General features: G+C 41.9%; 1 protein-coding gene across 10 annotated transcripts in view; it reads right to left on the bottom strand.

The window, feature by feature from the left end:
• The window catches only part of LOC148010138 (ARM repeat superfamily protein), a 197807-nt gene that overhangs the window by 130636 nt on the left and 47039 nt on the right, over positions 1 to 20132 (bottom strand). For 8 of the 10 annotated variants that reach the window (XR_015689650.1, XM_087672317.1, XM_087672322.1 and 5 more), the window contains 10 exons: positions 13501 to 13711; positions 12365 to 12437; positions 11948 to 12257; positions 11733 to 11841; positions 11445 to 11581; positions 2106 to 2285; positions 1828 to 2018; positions 1369 to 1509; positions 1196 to 1284; positions 965 to 1112 (listed from right to left, as the gene is read on the bottom strand). Coding sequence is in view for 9 of the 10 variants with exons in the window: in XM_087672317.1 (XP_087528443.1) it covers positions 965 to 1112; positions 1196 to 1284; positions 1369 to 1509; positions 1828 to 2018; positions 2106 to 2285; positions 11445 to 11581; positions 11733 to 11841; positions 11948 to 12257; positions 12365 to 12437; positions 13501 to 13711 (1589 nt within the window). In the remaining variant the exon portion in view is untranslated. Of the gene's footprint in view, positions 1 to 964; positions 1113 to 1195; positions 1285 to 1368; positions 1510 to 1827; positions 2019 to 2105; positions 2286 to 11444; positions 11582 to 11732; positions 11842 to 11947; positions 12258 to 12364; positions 12438 to 13500; positions 13712 to 20132 lie in introns of those variants that run through there. The other 2 variants (XM_087672316.1, XM_087672324.1) reach the window with 2 other exon arrangements.

Below are 20132 nucleotides of genomic sequence, written 5' to 3'. Positions count from 1 at the left end.
GTGTCCTACTGATCACCGACACTCCCATATGAGCGTAGGCGTAAGTGAGGCGTGAGTCAAATACCCAACACTCTTCTGAGGAATGTTAATAGAATTTTCACTTTTCTCTAGAAAAGGTGAGGGGGAAAAGGTTGCCTAGCTTTGCAATTCGCCTGTCTGCCTCGATGGTCCGTATACCTGTCCTAATGATCCATGACATTGAATCTTCAAACTCTGTAAATCATGCAAAGAGATGTTGGTTTGCAGCAGCGTGAGAGGAAACTGCTGACAACAGAGAGTGAGAAGGCTACCTCCATGCAAGTTCGACCTGCCAAAAAATGGGCAGCTGCATGGAGAAACACCCAGAGGGCTGAGGACAGTTGCTGGACCCTCTACAAAACTATGGGGGACATGATGCTTCGCCTAGAACACAGAAACGGGCAGAAAGAACCAATGCAAACAGTGCCAATTTGTCAAAGCACTTTAATGTCCATCTGACTCAAACTAATACTAGATGACACGCAGAAAGAACGAAATAAATGATAATTACTAACAGCCTCAAGAGTGGTGATATCTCACTCCAATGAGATATGGTCAAGCACACCAGACCCATTGTAAATGTTACCAGAACGGATCTCATCGGAGTAAGCTTATTAGATCAAGGAGATTGTACTTTCCAGATTTGCCCTTGCCAAAAACAAAAGCTTTAAAGTGTGAACTTCTATTAGCAGCAGCAAGTTTGTTAGGCTTGGTATTAATTTTGAAAGATAATATGGCTTTCCATCACTAATATTAAGTTATTTGATCCTATTTATTGTGTCAAGTTCTGTGTCAGATTTTATCCAACTACTACAAGCAAGTCAGGGAGATAAATTCAATCTTGCTCCTTTCTGAATGGAGGGAAAGGAAAATCTGCCATATTGAAAAAGAAAACACTTAAATGGAACCAATGTGTAAGTCTGCTAAAGCAGATTGGCCATCTTACCTAGTGCAATCAAGAAGAACGCACAGCGCATCACACTGATTGCTGTGCCCTTTCAAAACTGACACAATAGATGCACTAGCTGATGAGCGTACTTTTTCATCACGAGAATACACCCGCTGGACAAGGGCTGGTAGTACAAAGTTTGGATCTGCAAAAAATGCAATTCATTTGAAGAGCCAAATACAATGAAGTTATGCAATACTAAAAAGTGCAGCCACAGTGTATTATTACCCAGTCTTGAAAAAAGTTGTGAAACTTCTAGCCGATTTGCAAGCTCAACATCACCAAGGCACTTCAGTAAATGAGCTGCAATATTTTGTCTGCTTCAAGAACGATTCCAGAAAACTGCTCACTAACCCTTGCAATTTGCATCCACAATACAAAGTTATGGCACTAGACAGTACCTGAAGGTACTAGTCATGCTGTCTTCAGATGACAGCAAGTTCAGTAGCTCAGAAAGAACACAAATTGCATTTTGTCGTTGTGCTAAACTTCCTGAAACAAGGATTGTGAACAGCCGTTCTACATTTGAGGTGGAAGGATTTCTACAGGACAATAAGGAGACAACAATAGATATCTTAAACACAATGCTGGAAGAGAGCTTCTAAATCTCAAAGATGTCAAATCGAAATACAAAGAGAACCGTATGCTTCAAGCCCCACAATCAGAAAAAGCAGACACTAAAAGATTGTTATGTTTATGCAACATTGAACAAGAACACAAAGCACATCCACGGGTAAGCAGAGATATCAGAACATGACAAGCACTTTGCGTCATCTGTATCATGCAAACAAGGGCAACCCATACATGCAGGAGATGTCAGATCAGAGCCAACTTTGTTAGTAATAAGACTCAGAGGATACGCTGCTAGATAATCTGCTATGAGCACCACAACAGCCTTAGATGTTGAATCCCGTTCATCCAGTAAATCTATAAGTGAGGATGCAATAGTCTCCATTTTGAACTTTTTGTTGTTGTCCATCTTTGTTTGGAACAAAAGGGTTCTTACAATTGCAACTGCTAAATCTACAGCTTCTCCATCTTCCCCTCGTAACTGCAAAAAAACAGGGCTCAAGACGCAAGGATGATTGAAGCCGATGGTCCGTATCATCATCCAGATAGAGGAATGCTGCCATTCTACCTGCCCAAAAACAGCATGCAAGAGCTCCGGACCAAATTCTTGAAGCAGAGACTCCAATTCCTCAGTACCAAACCTTCCCAACAGCAGGGCCAAGCAAGTCAAAAAGAAAACACGAAGCTCATCAGCTTTCTTCTTTGACAGTTGGCCATTGTTTTCCACTGATTGCAACTGTGAGCTGTGCTGGAACACACAAACAAATACACTATTTGTAAAACACAACACATCACAGTCAGCAAATAAAAATCAATGACCCTTATTTGTTGACTTTTTTTGACAAAGGAAAACGAATGTCTATCAACGTAGGCATGCTCATATGCAACACATTCGCACCACGATTGCTCGCTACAGACAAAGATTACCACGCTAACTTAGTCGGAGATAGCTGGCACAGTTTTGGTGGATTCCATAGACTAAAAGGGAGATACTCTATACTCTTTCCTTATTTTTCATTTCTCATTTCAGTTTATCATGTAGATCTAGACTTTTTTTTCTTTCTTTTTTGATGAGAGATGATGATACCAGTTGTATTGGTTATGGTCTCATAGGCCATCCTAGCTTTCTAGAGATGTTAATCTCTCTCTTTTTTTTCCGTAAATGTTAATCTCTCTCTCTCTCTCTCTCTCTCTCTCTCTCTCAACAATGGAGAGATGATAGAATAAAATAAGCGAATGGTTTCTCAAAAGTTACACTAACAGAGCTTCTACAACATGGATGTATTACACGGATGATTACAACTCGGACCTCCCATCCTTATATTGACTAAAATTAAGGTTAGGGTTAGGCCCCTTCTTTAGACCAATGCCCCATTTGCATTTTAGGATTTGCACCCCTTTAGTGCCTTAGGGTTTCCACAACAATGAATTGGGGTTTGCACTTACTTTTGGATATCCTACCCACACTTTGTGGGATCTAGGCTGGTCATTCCTTGAAGCATGCTTGTTTCTTAACCTAATTAGACCTAGCCTAAACTATTCTCACCACATTTTCATAAAACCACACAACAATTGTGGATGCAACAAATCCAACTGTAGATAGAAATACAATTGTTAGAAATTTGGTCACCTCCAATATGGACATAGGTATGTACAGTGAAGTTTATGGCAGTGTATGCAATCATACCATGTATAGGAGCAGGATCAGACAGCAATTTTGGAATCACCAACAGTATGGGCAAGTTTTCGGGCAGGTCCAGCATGCTGGACAGGTCGGGCAGATATGCTACATGGCAGGAAACAATTTTTCACTGCAGATTTAAGATCGATTTATTATTTATTTGCTGGTGGCCAGTCAAGCAGCCATGAGCTTTTAAAGAACTTGAGATGCAATATTGCTAGGTGATGCACAAAGAGTGGATTTTTTCCCTTTGACTAGAATGGAACTAGAGTCCATCTTCAAGACCAACAAATGTGACCTGTCATGGGCTAGTTCATTGTCGATGAAAGACAATTCTGACAAATCTTGGGCCTATAGGATAATTAGATTTTTATGGTCATCACACACGTTTACTCGAGGGAGCTACTCCTCTTACAACTAGGCCAATGAAGAGAGTGAGAGGGGTGAATTTATCCAACAAATTAGGAAGACAAAGAGAAATAAGGTGGCACCTACAAATCCTCGATGATCCAAGGATTCATAGATGTCCCATTGGATGTTGCAGACAGGGAAGGTGCCTCCACACACCTTTAGGGTCCAATCGCAATTACTAGATCCGCACATCATGTCCTTACCTCAACAGCGCTCCTGCATCACCATATGTCACCAAATCCTTGAGCTCTAATTCTGGCAAAACCTCAACCCTAGTGCATGTACTTCTCTCTCTTGGCCTCACCTCTCATACAATGCATTAACATAATTCTCACATGAGGGAGGAGTGATCCTAGCTTTTAGGTGGCGCTTTATTTATAAGGGAAAGGGAGGATCGCAGAATATTGGCTTTTGGGTCATGGGATTTTGAAATCGGTCTAAAAGGGGTTGCAAAACTCCTTGGCTCATAAGCTTCCCACGTTAGCTTTAGGGATTCCAGTTCAAGTTAAACAAGGAGTGATCTACCTCTCTTTTTCACAAGGAGTGATCTACCTCTCTTTTTCCTATAACAACCTGTTAATCTCATTATGGGCTTGTCATAGACCTTTGAAATTTATAATCTTACTATTGGTTTGTCTCCCTTTTCTTCTTGGCCCTTCCCTTTGTTAAGAAATCACCTTTTGCATGTATCCACGTCAGTTAGGGTTTCGGAATGATAGCCCAAAAAGGGCTGGAGCCCTCATTAAGGGCACTTTATCAATGGAAGCCCACTTAGTGGTACGCCACCCTAGACAGTTGAGGCCTATAGATAGGCCGCCTCTTTATTCATTCCATAAATACCACCCACACTCTTCGCAACTCTTCTTCCATCATCAGACACCCTTCCCTTCTCTCTCCAACCTCTCCCTTGTTGCTCACACCCCTTCTAGAGGGCATTGCAATTCGAGGGGTCGTAGCTGCCCAGTCCAACTTCACCCTTTGCCTTAGGCACCCCATTCCACATCATCAGGCCTTTGCTTTTGGAGCTTCCCCTACCTGGTATCATCATCTTCACCAAAGGCGTCAACTCTCTCTCTCAATCAGCATTTGCGCTTTGTAGCCATCAGTCAATTTCTATAGCCCCACGTACCTACATTTTTGGATCGACATGCCTTCACATGCTGCATTTAACTGCTAGGTGGCTGCTCCTTCCCCTAGCGACCTCCATCTCATCAAGTGTCAACTCACACACACCTCAAGCATCTGTGTTTGCAGCCCTAGCCCACCTCCTGGTATCCAAGGACTACGTTTCACTCCCTCAGTGGTTGGTGATCATGTTTCTCATCCCAGACGGCATCAGAGGACTGTGCTTTGCTCCCTCAACACCTATCCTTCACCTTCTAGTGATTGCTTCAATAGCTCACTGTTAACGATGTCTGTCAAATCCTGGCTGTACCAGTCGGACTGGTCGGACTGACCAGTCGGACTGCCACGTGGCAGTCCGACTGTACTGCACCAGTCAGCTGCATTTAATGCAGCCAACCTAGTTCTGGGCGCATATTTCCTGGCTATTTATAGCCGATGTCCAGCACAGTCTCTCACACTTCTGATCGCAGGTTTCAGGCTGGAGATTCGTGCAGATTACATCTCGGTTTGCAGATTTCAGGCTGGAGATCATGCAGACTGCAGCGGACTTCAAGGTGAACAGCAGGTTGCATCGTCGAGGTGGAGACACGCAGTCCCGCGCATTGCGCCCGTGTACATATCTGCATATCTTTGTATACAGCACACTTTATACAGCAGATCTTCATCTTCCACTGTCTCTTTCTCTCTCTTCTCTCTGCGTTCTCTCTCTCTCAGTCTTGGTCCCAAGCTTCCGCATCGCTGCACTCTGACATGGTATCAGAGCAGTGAAGAAGGGCTGATTGAGTGAAGAACCAGCCTGAAGAGGAGATTCCATCGCGACACAAGGCTGCGTTTCCAGCATTCAAGGGCGAGCGGGAGGGCTGCGCATCGGAACAAGGCTGAAGCGAGCATGGGCGTGCGGGAAAGGAGTCCAGTTGGTGGATTTGCTGCTGTTTACTGCTGTTTGAAGAAGAGGAAGTCTGAGTTTTCAGTTTTCAAGTGCAGGTTTTGCTTTTTCATCACCTCTGGCAGGTGAAGAAGGTTCGGGACGCGGAAGAAAAGGCCCTAGCAGGCTGCGTTTTCACAGTCCGAGGGGGCTACTTTTGCGTTTGTGAAGGCATTACAAGTGAAGATGTCTACAGAGAGATTGACTTGGAGTTCCAGACGATCATCGATCGGAACGTGCCTGTCTTACCGGCTCTTCCCGCAGATCAAAAGCTCGATGGCGACAATTACCGTATCTGGCGAGTGATGATGTTGGCCATCCTTGAGTCCTACGATTTGGCGGAGCTTGTACAGGAGATCGACCGGCCTTCGGTGAGAGATGAGTCCAAACTCTCTTCTGATGCTCGTGCAGAGTTGGCCAAGGCACAGTCTCACTGGGACAAACTGAATTTGTTTACTTGGACTTTTGGTGGAGTTTAACAGTGATTCAGTGCGAGTCCTTGATCTGGGTCAAGAAAGGTTCTCTCATCAGGATATGAGGAGAACGGCATCTACAAATTGACGTCTTCTACCGCCCTCCCTACTCTTCTTCTTACCTCTCAGACACAGTCAGAGCTATGGCATGCGCGGTTTGGTCACCTGAACTATGATTACTTCGGAGGGCATCACGTGGACAGCTTGTTCGAGGGTTGCCGGACATAGTGGTGAGCCAGCAGCCATGCGTCTCCTGCATTCATGGAAAGCAGCATAGGGATGCGATTCCCACCAAAGCTTCGCAGCGGTCTACTTCACCAATGGAGCTTGTATCTACGGATCTTTATGGTCCTATGAGAAACGAGTCCTTGAGAGGAAGCTCGTACTTCATGTTGATCGTAGATGACTACAGCAGGATGACATGGGCCTATTTCTTGGCGTTGAAGTCGGAGGCTTTCTCCCACTTCAAGGATTGGCTTCTCTTTGAGGAGAACCGATCAGGCCGGCGATTGAAGACCTTGCGATCTGACAAGGGTGGTGAATTTGTTTCTAATGAGTTTGCTCGTTTCTGTGCAGATAAAGGTATTCACCAGGAGTTTGCTAATACCAACACTCCTCAAGAAAATGGCATTCTTGAACGGAAGAACCGAAGTGTGATCGAGATGGCGCGCACCATGATGGAGCACCGACAAACACCTCAGTTTCTGTGGGCCGAGGCTGTGGCTAGTGCAGTCCACATCCTTAACCGATCCCCCACTTCGGCCGTTGATGGGATGACACCTTTTGAGGCCTACTTTGGGACTAAGCCCGATGTTTCTTATTTCAAGGTTTTTGGGTGTGATGCCTATGTTCACATTCCCAAGACTCATCGTGATAAATTTGAAGCAGCTTCCCGAAGACAGGTATTTGTTGGCTACAGCTCTCAGACCCAAGGCTATCGTTTGTATGATCCCGTCAAGTGGGATGTGTACACCAGTCGAGATGTGCGGTTCGTGGAGGTTCCGACCATAGCAGCAGGTGAGGAGCATCCCGTTCTTGGAGATCCAGGGGAGAGTTGGGCTCCCGAGACAGTTCCTTTGGAGCCAACGCCTTTGATTCCGATTCAATTTCCGATACAGAGTCTACTGTTCCAAAGGTCACCCCCGAGGCCTTACCACTGGTGGATATCCCAGAGTCTTCAGCTGATGGAGAGCGACAAGGAGAGGTCCGGCCTCCTCCTCGTTGGGCCCGTGACACACTCCGAGATTCAGGGATCGAGGGGGTCCCTGAGGAGTGGGGACCGCAGGATGGTCCGCGGCGGTCATGGAGGCACCAGGCACATTCTACGGAGCTTGTTTGCTCTAACTATTGTTTGATGACCCATGTTATGCAGGATTGAGAGCCCACCTCCGTGAAGGAGGCTTTACAGTCCGCACCATGGAAGAAAGCTATGGAAGCCGGGTTGGAGGCTATTGAGAGGAATGGCACTTGGTATCTCGTGCCACGCCCCCCGAATACGAAGGTGATTGGCGTCAAACGGGTCTTCAAGACCAAGTACCTTAGAGATGGTTCTTTGGACAAGGACAAGGCTCGCCTTGTTGCTAAAGGTTTTGCACAGCGCCCAAGGATTGATTGTCATGACACTTTTGCCCCCATTGCTCATATGGCGACTATTCGAGCTTTTCTTGCCTTGGCTGGCCATAGGAGATGGCCTGTCTACCAGTTGGATGTGAAGTCGGCCTTCCTTAATGGTGATTTGAAGGAGGAGATCTATGTCGAGCAGCCTCCTGGCTTTGGATCTTCAGATGGGCAAGTCTACAGGTTAAAGAGGGCCTTGTATGGCCTCAAGCAGGCTCCACGTGCATGGAACGAGAAGATTGATTCGTTCCTTCAGTCGCAGTTGGGATATCAGTGTTCCAAGGCCGATCCGCAGCTTTATGTACACACTTCCGAGGCTGGTTGTGTGCTTTTTGTGTTGTATGTTGACGATTTGATTGTCACAGGTGATCATGCACAGAAGGTCAAAGAGACGAAGGCAGCTTTACATCAGACGTTCAAGATGACGGACTTGGGTCTACTCCATTTCTTCTTGGGCCATGAGATTTATCAGTCTCAGAGGGGGATTTTCATCTCTCAGCAGAGATATGTACAGGAGCTCTTGGTTTCTTTTGCCATGGAGGATTGTCGGACTATTTCTACTCCTATGGATCCGAACTGGAAGGCCACTTCACATTCAGATTCTCCCTTGGCGGATGCTTCCCGCTATCGTCAGTTGATTGGATCATTGATTTGGCTCCTCAACACTCGTGTCGATCTTTGTTTTGCTGTTGGTCTCTTGGCGGGGTTCATGAGTGAACCTCAGACGGTGCATTGGCAGGCTGCCCAGAGGATACTTCGGTATTTGAGGGGGACATCTGACTTAGGGATTCATTATCCAGCAGGCACAGGTGGTTCAGATCTTGTACTTGCAAGTTGGAGCGACTCAGATTGGGCTGGTGATGTGGACCACAGGCGGTCTACTATAGGTTACTGTTTTACCTTGAGTGCAGGTGTTATCTCATGGAGTAGCAAGAAGCAGCCCACGTAGCCCTTTCGTCTACTGAGGCAGAGTATCGGGCCGCGTCTTCCACCACATGTAAGGATGTGTGGCTTCGGAGATTGTTAGAGGAGCTTGGCTGCCCCCAGACTCGTCCTACTTTGCTGCAATGCAACAATGAGAGTTGCATTGCCTTGGCACGGAATCCTATTTTCCATGCCCGGACGAAGCACATAGAGATCCAGTACCACTTCATCAGAGAGAAGCTTCTGGATGAGACCATCGCTGTGGAGTACTGCAAGACGGAGGACAATCTTGCAGATTTGTTTACAAAGGCACTTCCCCAGGCTCTATTTCGGAGACATGCCAGATCCCTCAGGCTTCTGCCCCGTCCAGGCTCTGAGAGGGGGTGTTAGTGATGTCTGTCAGATCATGGCCGTACCAGTCGGACTGGTCGGACTGACCAATCGGACTGCCACGATTGTACTGCACCAGTCGGCTGCATTTAATGCAGCCAACCTGTCTATTCTAGGCGCATATTTCCTGGCTATTTATAGCCGATGTCCAGCACAATCTCTCACACTTCTGATCGCAGGTTTCAGGCTGGAGATTCGTACAGATTACATCTCTGTTTGCAGATTTCAGACTGGAGATCGTGCAGACTGCAGCGGACTTCGAGATGAACAGCAGGTTGCATCGTCGAGGTGGAGACACGCAGTCCCATGCACTGCGCCCGTATACATATCTGCATATCTTTGTATACAGCACACTTTATACAGCAGGCCTTCATCTTCCACTATCTCTTTCTCTCTCCTCTCTCTGCGTTCTCTCTCTCAGTCTTGGTCCCACGCTTCCGCATCGCTGCACTCTGACACTCGCTGCCCAAAGGACTGTGTTTTGCTTCCTTGACTGTGCAAATTCCCTACAGGTGCTACCACCTAATTCAAACATGACAATGTAGTTATCTTCTAAGCTTCAACTCCGTTGTATTAGCTTTTCTTCACATAGCATGATTCAATACTTCATCATCTTATTCTCTTGTGTTTCAAAGTTTATCTTCTCTCTTAATGTTTGCCGTATACACACTATGTTTCTCCCCGCAAACCCTACTATCTCTCTACATCGTCACATATTCTGACACCCTTTTAGTCTATGTTAGATTCACTAGGCTAATAATGGCCTTTAACTAGAGGACTATTGGCTATAATTATCCATATCTATATTTATTATTATCTTCTTTAAAACTGATTTTGTAATAAATAACAACGGTTTATTTGCTTGGCTTGATGAGTCAATGTCGCTCTATCCTAGATATAAGCTACAATTATAATTATTCATTATTTTATTCCTTTCATGGTCTTCATTTAGCTATTATATGTTATTATTTACAATTATTTTCATAATTTTATTAATTGCTTTTATTTGGGGCTTCAATGGCAGCTTTTGATATCGTGATGATGTCAACACGGCCGTTTTGGGTCTATCGTAACCTTTTATTAGCCTCTATGATTCATTTTTCACAATATTTTAATTAATTTTAATTAATCTATTAATTGACATCATGGTTAGTGGCAATTCACAGGCCATTTTTAGTGTCATAGACTCATACACACACCTAGAAAACAACTAGTTTTTGGCAAAAACAGTCAATTAGAAAAAAAAAAAAATTGTTATTATTTGTTTAAAACAACCTTGTTATGAAAGAAACAACCAATTCAAAGCGAAAACGAGCTATTATAGTATCATTGTTATAAATACTTAACACTGATGCCTATTTATCTTAATAACTCCATTATTTTTATTATTGCTATTGTCTCAATAAGTTGTACGATGACTATTATCAACAATATTATTATTGTTATTATTATTACAACTATTATTAATATGGTCTTCTAGATCTATTATATCTCAATCACCATTATTATCCAAAATGTATGCTTCGGCCATTGCTTTTAATTATCTCACTATTTGGGATTTTTTCTTTTTCCAAGCACTCGCAATCAATATAACTCGAGAATTGCAATCAAGGGTCGAGCTTGCAAGAGTCCAGAGTACAATGCTAATATTAATTTCATTGAAAAGACTAGGCACATTACAAGCATTCAAACAATAGGCATCAATTAACATTCGGCCATCCAATGATACAGTTCAAGTGTCTGTGGACACTGTTGGACCCATTTACCATTCAGTCATCCACCCATTCATTTCAATTATCTGCATGTAATGCTGCCATATTTTTGCTTTCAGCATTCAAGCAATAGGCATCCATTACCATTCAGACATCCAATGATTCAGCTCAAGAATCTGTGAACAACATTTCCATAATCTGCTTGTCACCAGCTTTTTATCCACAAACGGTCTACAGATTAGGATCATGTCATGTGTAGCTCCTATTAGACTTCTGAGAGTCTTGGACATACAGTGAACATGATGTGACATGTTATTTTGCGTCTTTACTTCTAAATATATGCCTATCTTTACTTTGAAAGTCTAGCCAAGACTTTCAAAGTACCCTTAAGTCACCATACCCATAACATTTATCATCGCTTGCTTCGCATCATTGACTGCCCATTTTTGCACATCTCATACAAAACATCTTGAATATTGACATCAGAGTCGTATTCAGGCATTGTAGTTCCAATTATTTCACAGGCATACTAGAACAAACAACTTTTTACAAGCTTGAACAGCTTGTGGTAACGTCATTCCAGAAAGCTCTCAACTATTCAAAATCTAGGGTATAAAACCTCATGAATTTGAGGTGAATGACTTTTAACCTGAAGCCCCTCAATCCACTGCTGAAGCAAAACATTGGACTCCGAGGATGATATGAATTTTTCAGTTAGCAGTAATGAGCCATAACGACCCCAGCAAGTAGACAATACTACCATCAGAACAAAGCGGTCACCTCCACCTGCACCCAATGATTAAATTATCCAACTCACTCAGTCTATGCAACAGAAAATGAGACAAATGATGCACCATTTGCACCCCAGATGAGTCAAAGTATGCAACTCTCAAAAGTAACAGGGCATGTGACATTTGAAGCTAAACACTAAGCTTACTTCCATCTTCAGCTTCAAGGGTATCACGAAAGTGCACCAAATTCTTCAAACCCTTCTCTACTTGAAGCATCCCTCTAGCATGAAGAGGACGGCTTATTTCATTCCACTGCTAGAGAAAGAGACAAAAAAGACATATTTGAGGACCAATCTTTCAGAACTCAGGGCTTCATACTAGACATAGTGTGAAAGACACTATGATATTGAATTACACTCACCTTCCTAAGCTGAAAAAGAAATTCAACCAAGCTATCCAGCTGCTTCCAAAGTAATACTTCTTTTGATGTAATGTCTGGCCTTCCTGATGTACTTGCAGCTCCAACCTCAGATACTAGTTGAAAATGGTTCGCATTATCAAGGTGATTTTGCGACTTTGAATCCAAAGAAGCTATAAGCTGTGAATTATCTCTCTGTTTTGATGTGTGAGTTTTCTCAAGAGAAGAATTAGTAGTATCAGCTATATATAATGATAGCAGGATGACACAATCTGCTGCTGTTAGAGATAATCGCGTGGGCATATTCTTTGAGCTGTATATAAAAGACAGGGGGAACATATAAATAAAGGTCATATCTCAAGCAAACAGCAAATGCACATACATGTGAGATTTCTAGCCGAATAAAGAAAAGAGGGTAACCTTGATGCATGCATAAGCAACAAAAGATCAGGTATACAGTTCGTTAGAAGCGTGACCTCTGCACCCCAAACCCCTGCAAGAACAATCAGACGAATACTATAGCACCAACACATGATACTCTAAACAAAGCTTGAGAAATCTTCACTGAAACTGGATGAAGATGATTTTCAGGTCCTGAGAAGAACTTATCCACTAAAGAAAACAATTTGCAAGTTTGGCTGTGTAAAAAATGTATACCATACAGACTAAATGAAACCACGTTGCCTCCAACCCACCCTTCCCCCCGTCTTTTTTTTGTGTATACTTTGCCAAAATCTGTATCACTGTTCCTCCACCTTCCCTTCCATTTCTCCAACTCCTCTTCTCCTTCTATGTTCCCTTCCTCCCCCCCCACCACCTGCATGCCTTTCTTCCGAGCTTTTCAGTTGGATTAGTTATTGGGCACTCTGGACAATATTGAAGGAAGGATGTTGTTTCTTTAGCCCTTGCAACGGTTACTCTATCATAGCTACTTTGTTGGTGATTGATGTGCATCATTCTCACATGCATCCATTTTTACACAAAATCTAATATTTTTGGATAATCCATGCTTTGAGAACTATCCCCTTTGTACATTAACAAATTAAAGAACAATGGTTTTGCCTGAATAAAAGGTATATACTCTAGATTTTAGTTGCCTTTTTTAAAAATGAAAAATGATATGCTCTTTTTTTAAGGCTGAAATACCCAAAGACATTATCAAGAGCAGAGGGCAGTCATCAAAAGCACATAAAACATAACTAAGATTGTAAGCTGAACGAGAAGACAGGAGAAAGCCAAGTGTTCAATCAAGCTTAAAGTGAGAAACTAGAGTAAAAATCTCTTTTTCATACTGTTTCATCCTTGACAGCATGATATGACACAGAAATGGAATAGTACATCCGTAAGACCTAGTGTGAATCAGCATCTTAAAGTAACCATATAGCCTATAGGAAAAAATGACTAGCATGGGTACACATTATCCCTATCCTTTTCAGTAAACAAACATGACCGATTGCTCGGCATGAAACTAGAGAGATAAAGTACTTAAATATCATTCATTCTCGCACTCAATAAAAGAAATATCCATTTCAAATTCTGTCATTTCAAAACCATACCAGAAGGTGACTGTCTCATCTTGATCCTTTGTTGAAGAATGTCACACACAACAATACACCAGCCTAGTTTAACATTATGATCAAACTGTTTTTGCCGTATTATCATTGTCAGACAATCGACAACAGCTGTCCGCAAAAACGTCTGTTGAAGTAGCCACTCCATAATATGTGAAACTTGCTTGCGATTGCTTCTATCTCTTGACTTAACAACCTGGATCAGAGGGATGATTAGAGAATTTGAAATGTGGCAGAATGGAAGCAGAAAGAGCAATGCACTTCTTCTCGTCTCTCCAAGAGGAGATTTCTGTTAATAAACACTTCAGTCAATCTAAACCAACATAGAATATAATAGGTGACCTTTATAGGACATTAATGATTAAACAAAATCACTGAAAATTCCCCTAGAAAGTCTAATGCAAGGGATTCATGAGGCCAAACCATATGTGATTCAAGATGGAAGAAGATGCCTGAGTCCCATGTATCAAGAAAAACACCTCTGCTCCTCCTCATGCATACAATCAACTACAGTCTCTCTAATGGATGTGAAATATCTCCACCCAAATTTGAAATGCAGTGGACGGGGTCTTTGCTATGGATATGCCTGGTGGCTCGATAGCATGACTGCATCTCACTGTCCCAATATACCAAGCTGTAATGTCACCATCAGCTGCCATCTATGTCAATGTCCCAGAGCCCATTCTGTATATGAGAAATCCAGTGAAGGGATAGCACTCACTTGCTACGTAGCTAGAAAAAAAGATTAGCTGCCCTATAAATCCTCATAGCTGCATGCTAGACCTCTGTCCATGACTGGTGCAACTAGCCATTGGGTACCCATCATGCTCTCACTTTAGCCATGAAATACCAATCTATGAGCCCACCTACATGTTAAGAAACGGTAGGGTTTGCAGGGCGGGACAGCAAATGTATGGAAAACACACACTTTAACAAAGAAAACTCAAAAACACAAAATAAGAATAAAGAATGATAAACATTGAATCATGGTAATACAATAGAGCTCAGCTCAAAGATGACTACACTTCCCTAGTAGATCAAGTAGCAACACCTAGTAGGACTCTCCATTGTGAAGTGAACAAAATGCACTCCTTTGGGAAGAGGTTCCAATAACGAGGAAAAGAGTTGCTCTATGGAGGGAGTGAAACGAAATCCTCCACGCCATGGAATGTCAAAGTGGACACTAGAAGATGAAGGACCATAATAGAGGTACCAAAACACAGTCCTCAGGGGTTGTTGGTAAAGAATGATATGCTGAAATTTCCCCATAATGATGGCTGCTATGAATATGACTACCCGGCAACCAACTAAAAAAAAAACACAAGAATGTCCAATGAAGATCTCTTTGTGTAGTGACTCTCAACAGGCTGCTTCTAGGCAGCCTTTCAGGAAAGGAGAAAATGCAAAAACGTAGGTATCTCATGTAGGGCTGATAAAGATGTAGACTGTTGTAGACGGCTTGAATCTTCCCCAAACAAAGCCTACAAAATGTGGCTAATGGCTGACAACTATAGCCTGGGTGTTGGGGTGCTAGCCCCAGCTAGAAACATGCAATTAAGATGAAGGCAATCTGCTGTACCAGTCTAGGGAGGAATGAACCAGCAAATGCAGCAGTGGAAAATAATGAAGAACAGGTCGCCAAGCTGTATGGACAGAATGCAGCAATCTGCAGTATTTGGAGCTTGATGGAAATGTGAAGAAGACCTCCAGAATGCACTTGCCTGCTGTATGGTGTCTCAATCAGCTGGACAGCACCACAAACTTGTCAAAAGATGGCGTACCAGCAAGACAGTAGGGTTTGCAGGGAGGAACACAGAGTGAACTCGGCAAACATGGAGAAGAGAAGAGAAGAGAGAAAAAAACTCTGATGAATGGAATGATGAAGAGAAGAGAAAAAAACACTCATAAATAGTACAAACAAAGCCTTTTTGGAGCTATAAATGGAGACCAAATTGGAATTAATGTAATACGATGCACTAAATGACTTTGGGTTTGCGTGGAGAAAAAATATGTACAACAAACACTATGACCCAAAAAAAAAACCTCAAAAATTCAAAAGAATAAAGAAGGATGAACATTGAACCATGCTGAATGAATCATGCTAATACAATTGAGCTGAGCTGGAAGGTAATTGCATTGTCCTTGTTGATCAAGCCACAACACTTGGAAGGAATCTCCAGTGTGATGGGAGAAAAACCCAGCGAATATATCAATGAGAGGAAAAGAGCTACTCTATAGAGGGAGTGAAACGCACTTCTCCAGGCACTAGAATGTTACAACAGACACTGGAAGATGAAGGGTAGCAATAGAAGGGAGCGAAATACATCCTTAGGAGCTGTTGAGCATGAACATGATGAAATCTCTCCAAGATTATGGTAATCAAGTAGTGTAACCTATGTGAAGGACCATTTAGCATGCGTGCCCAACAAGGATACTGGGCCTTGCACAAATGTGTTAGCGGATGTAAAGGTAACCCTCGATCTTTGGCACCGAAAGCAAAAGCTTGTGCTTCATGAGGAAGAATCCTCTTATCCAACATAACACGAGGCCATTGAATCTTACACTAGTCAAGTAGAGGCTAGCCAAACATTGGTAGCGTCAAGAAGAAGTGCATCCGCATCAACGTCGAATCCTAGTACCAAAAGAACTCCATTGCCATTTTCTAATGGGCAATGCAGCCCATTGCAAGGTGCAAGTATCCATGTAGGGTTTCAAAAGCAAGCAATGGTATATGAAACTCAAGAGCTTGCACACTTATTAATTCGCTATGTCATTCCATTCAATATGGATACCATACAATAGTGGAAGTGGACTATCAAGGCAATTAGCCACACAGGATGCAAGTGGGAAGATCTCTCAGCTGAGGTATTGTATACGCCAGAGTTAAGGAGGAAAAATGCATCCATAGAGGTTCAATGGAAGTCCTTGAAGGAAACATGGGTCAAATACAGATACACGATCTTATATAATGGGTAGTCGAACATTCATAGAAGGAATGCCTATAATGTTTTGATGTCTTCATGTAAGAGCACTATGTTTATTAAGGTCATCGATACCTTTGCATCACACCTTATGATCACATGAGCTTATATTTGATGCTACATGGAAGAAGTCATCATGGACATAGGGGTCCAAAATGCAGTGAAAATTGTCACACAATGGAAACAACTATATGCCCATGGGATATATGCTTGAGGATGAGTTTCCTAGCATCACATAGACTCCATGTGCTTCACATTCCCTAGATTTGCCATTGAAGATGTTGGTCAAATAGCTTGGGTAAACAACATCTTTAAGACAATAAAAAGCATGGTATGATTTGTAAAGTAGAAACTATCAATCACTAGTATGTTCAAGGCCAACAACACACTCAAGCTACTCAAGCCCTCTACTACAAGATCTATCTATATATTTATTGTATTGAAGCAGCCTATACGAATCCATTCAAATTAGATATGGATCATTGTATGTGAAAAGTAGCTTGCATAGAGTGAAACAGTCTCCAAAGGCTCTTACATTTAGATACACTATCTTAGATGGGAGCATGTGGCATTAGTGAAGAGACTCACTTCGATCTACATCGTCTTATACATCACCAAAATGGAGGGAGAGTACTCTAGGTCTTCTCTATGAGTACATGGATAAATCAAGGAAGCCTTACTTCACAATAGTTGCTTGCCCCAAGACAAGTAAATTACCTAGTGTGTGTGACATGTGTTCATAGTTCATTTATCATTTATCTATTATTCAACTTTTATCTATATAATATAAATGATGACTCATTGTTTTTTAGTCTATGATCCATCACTCTCAAGGATTGAAGAGATCCGAGAGTGTGGAATATACGATAGGATTGGTTTCATAAACCAATCCATGTTGTTGCATCTATATTCCATCCTCTTTGGTGCAATCAAGATCAATACAATAACGAGGAGTTGGAGGAGAGCTTCATGGTTTACATGCAGCACCTCACAGGGATGACTTGGATACGATGAGGAGGATAGAGGATGATTTGCTAGCATTTTGCAATCACTCTCTTTCATTTTGACTGACCCGCAGCTAAGCTCTACGAGATACACCTTCAGGAGAAATACTGCAATTATGCTTCAACTTTGATATGTGGCATTTGATAATCTAATGTAACCTATTGCCCAGTTAAATGCTGATTTTTGCCTACTCGATCTCTTAAATTTGAACAAGAATGCATTGTCATTCGTTTTCTCTCACAAGACTATTCAAGGCCTTAGAGAGAAACTAGAGTACATGGGCTCTTTTGTTTTGCTTTGTGAGTTAGGTATGCATGACTAGGTCGTGCAAATGTAGTTCTCTTCCACACAAAGAAGAGAAACAAGCTCAAAACAACCCAGTTGGAGTGCCTAGTGTCTTGCCACTGCAAACTTTATCTTCTAAAAAAGGAAACTTTGTCATCTAAGCCTTTGCATATGATGAATTCTAACTTGTTTAACCTTGAATTGTTTGGATGCATTTAACCTTGGATTGTTTGGGTGTATTACGTCTTGAGCATAAGTGCTTTAGTTGTAACTTGTAACTTCTCTCATGTCTTTGTCCATTCGTCTTTACAGGTGATGTGAACAAAATTGATATACAAAAGGTGCATGATATCCTAGAGATACCTCAAAATGAGTGTGATATCTACTCTGTGTTTTTCAAGGAGCTATCAATACTAGTCCACGAGACTTGTGGATACAAGAAGGTTAGAGTAAGAACTACACTTGCAATAGAATCTGCAAGCATAAGTTACAGGCAGAGGCAGAGGCTGCAGAGCCAGAGGTTGCTTCATCATCCTCTCAATTAAGAAGGGAGTCCTCTGATGAGGAGATGATACATGGGTCCTCAAATGATGCTTAGAGACTAGAGTCTACACATATGTCACTATGCCATGGCCCATCATCCATGTTCTACTAATAATGACCTATCATTCTATGATGGATCTTGACACATGCACATAGGTTTTATCATTTGATTACATAATGTTGAGTCTTGGCAATTATTTGTATCATGATTCTATATCTACTATGATCTATCATAACATATAAGTGGTTGCATCTTGGACTTGCCACTAGGTATCATGAGTCATTTTCTTGTTTTGAGTCTCTAAATCTTGAGATTGGTATTGTGAGTCCTAGCCTCTCAAGTCCATTGTCCATTGTCCATGATCAATCGCCTATCAACGTTTTTATGTTCTTTAATCTTGTAATGATCATGTATGTTGTGACTAGTAAGTTCAAAATTGTAACATGTTTAAACTTCATGATGATTCATGTGACATAAAGATTTGAAGTTTTGTGTGAAATTTGAGTAAATGTGGTTGTAGGCATTGATATATATAGGAACCTATGTATGGAATACAAGCTAAAATCCAAAACTCCTCCCCCCATTTTCAAAACTAGTTGAAACTCCAAAACCTCATTTTTTTGTTGTTTTTGTTTCCCCTATTTCCAAAACTCCCCCATACTATGTGTAGCAATCTAGGGTGAAACTAGCAAATGCAGCAATAAAACTAATTAAGAACAAGCTGCCACATTGTGTGGACACAAAGGCAACAATTTGGACTGTCAAGAGCTAAAAGTCACATGAAAAGACCTCCAGAATGAAGTCACCCACTGAGATAGTGTCATGCATCAGCTAGACAAGTCACAAAACCATGAACTGAGATACGCTAGGATAGGGGTATGGATAACAATGGTAAGAGGGCTAAGTCTAAAAGTGTAATCAAGTGAATGAATTGATTAAGGATGAATAAGATAGAGTGAGGATGGATGTGTGGGCAATAATGGATATCAAGGAGGGTGAGATGGGTCCCATGGGAGAGATTGGTATGGCATGCAAGGGCCATGTACAACCCATTATACCCCTCATTGGAAAGCTTTAGTTACATATTCATAGTTACATCACACGTGGACAATGAAGAGTTTTTTATTGCTCCATTAGAGGGTTGTGATGTATTGCTTGGAATGCATGTTTGAGGTTTGGACATATACTTAGACGATCACTTGAGCGGGGGTAGACAAGGCACCAAGGTAGGCAATCGATAGGGCACCAAGTCCAAGGCAAGCAAGAGATAGCTGACAGGTCAATCAAGCCACAATATAGTGTTCTAAGAGAGTCGCATTCTCCATGGTGCAGAAAAGAATTTGCAAGTAAATAAGAAATAATTTCTTGCTATAACTCATGGACTATTTATACGTAAATATTATTTGCCTCGCAACAAATTTCACAATTCGAATTAATCATCAAACATTGCATTATTTTCTTTTCCAAAAGAAGTTATCTAAGATGAGATGGGTGAATTTCCTCTCTATGTTTCACTTCCAACTTGTGCACATTGATGGTAGGAAAAATATGGTGGCTGATGCATTGTCCAGGAAGCCTCAAATTTCCACAATCAATATGGTGTATCACACTACCACCAGATTGGTTGTTCATACAACCATTGTATATTTTATGTACTTAGTTACTCTTCATAGAGTTCCTTATACTTTGTAGCTATCTCAGGGGTTTTCGCCAATGTATTATTAATAGAATTCTCTTAATCTTTTTTTGTCTTTTTTATTTTTCTGGAGCAGGACAGCAAACCAAGCAATGGGAACAGACAG

This window comes from Lygodium microphyllum, chromosome 30, assembly GCF_053477565.2.
Source record: "Lygodium microphyllum isolate KBCC chromosome 30, Lygodium_microphyllum_v1.1.10, whole genome shotgun sequence".
NCBI classification, from domain to species: domain Eukaryota; kingdom Viridiplantae; phylum Streptophyta; class Polypodiopsida; order Schizaeales; family Lygodiaceae; genus Lygodium; species Lygodium microphyllum.
The sequence above is the reverse complement of the archived record's forward strand: the minus strand, read 5'-3'. Positions and strand labels throughout refer to the sequence as shown.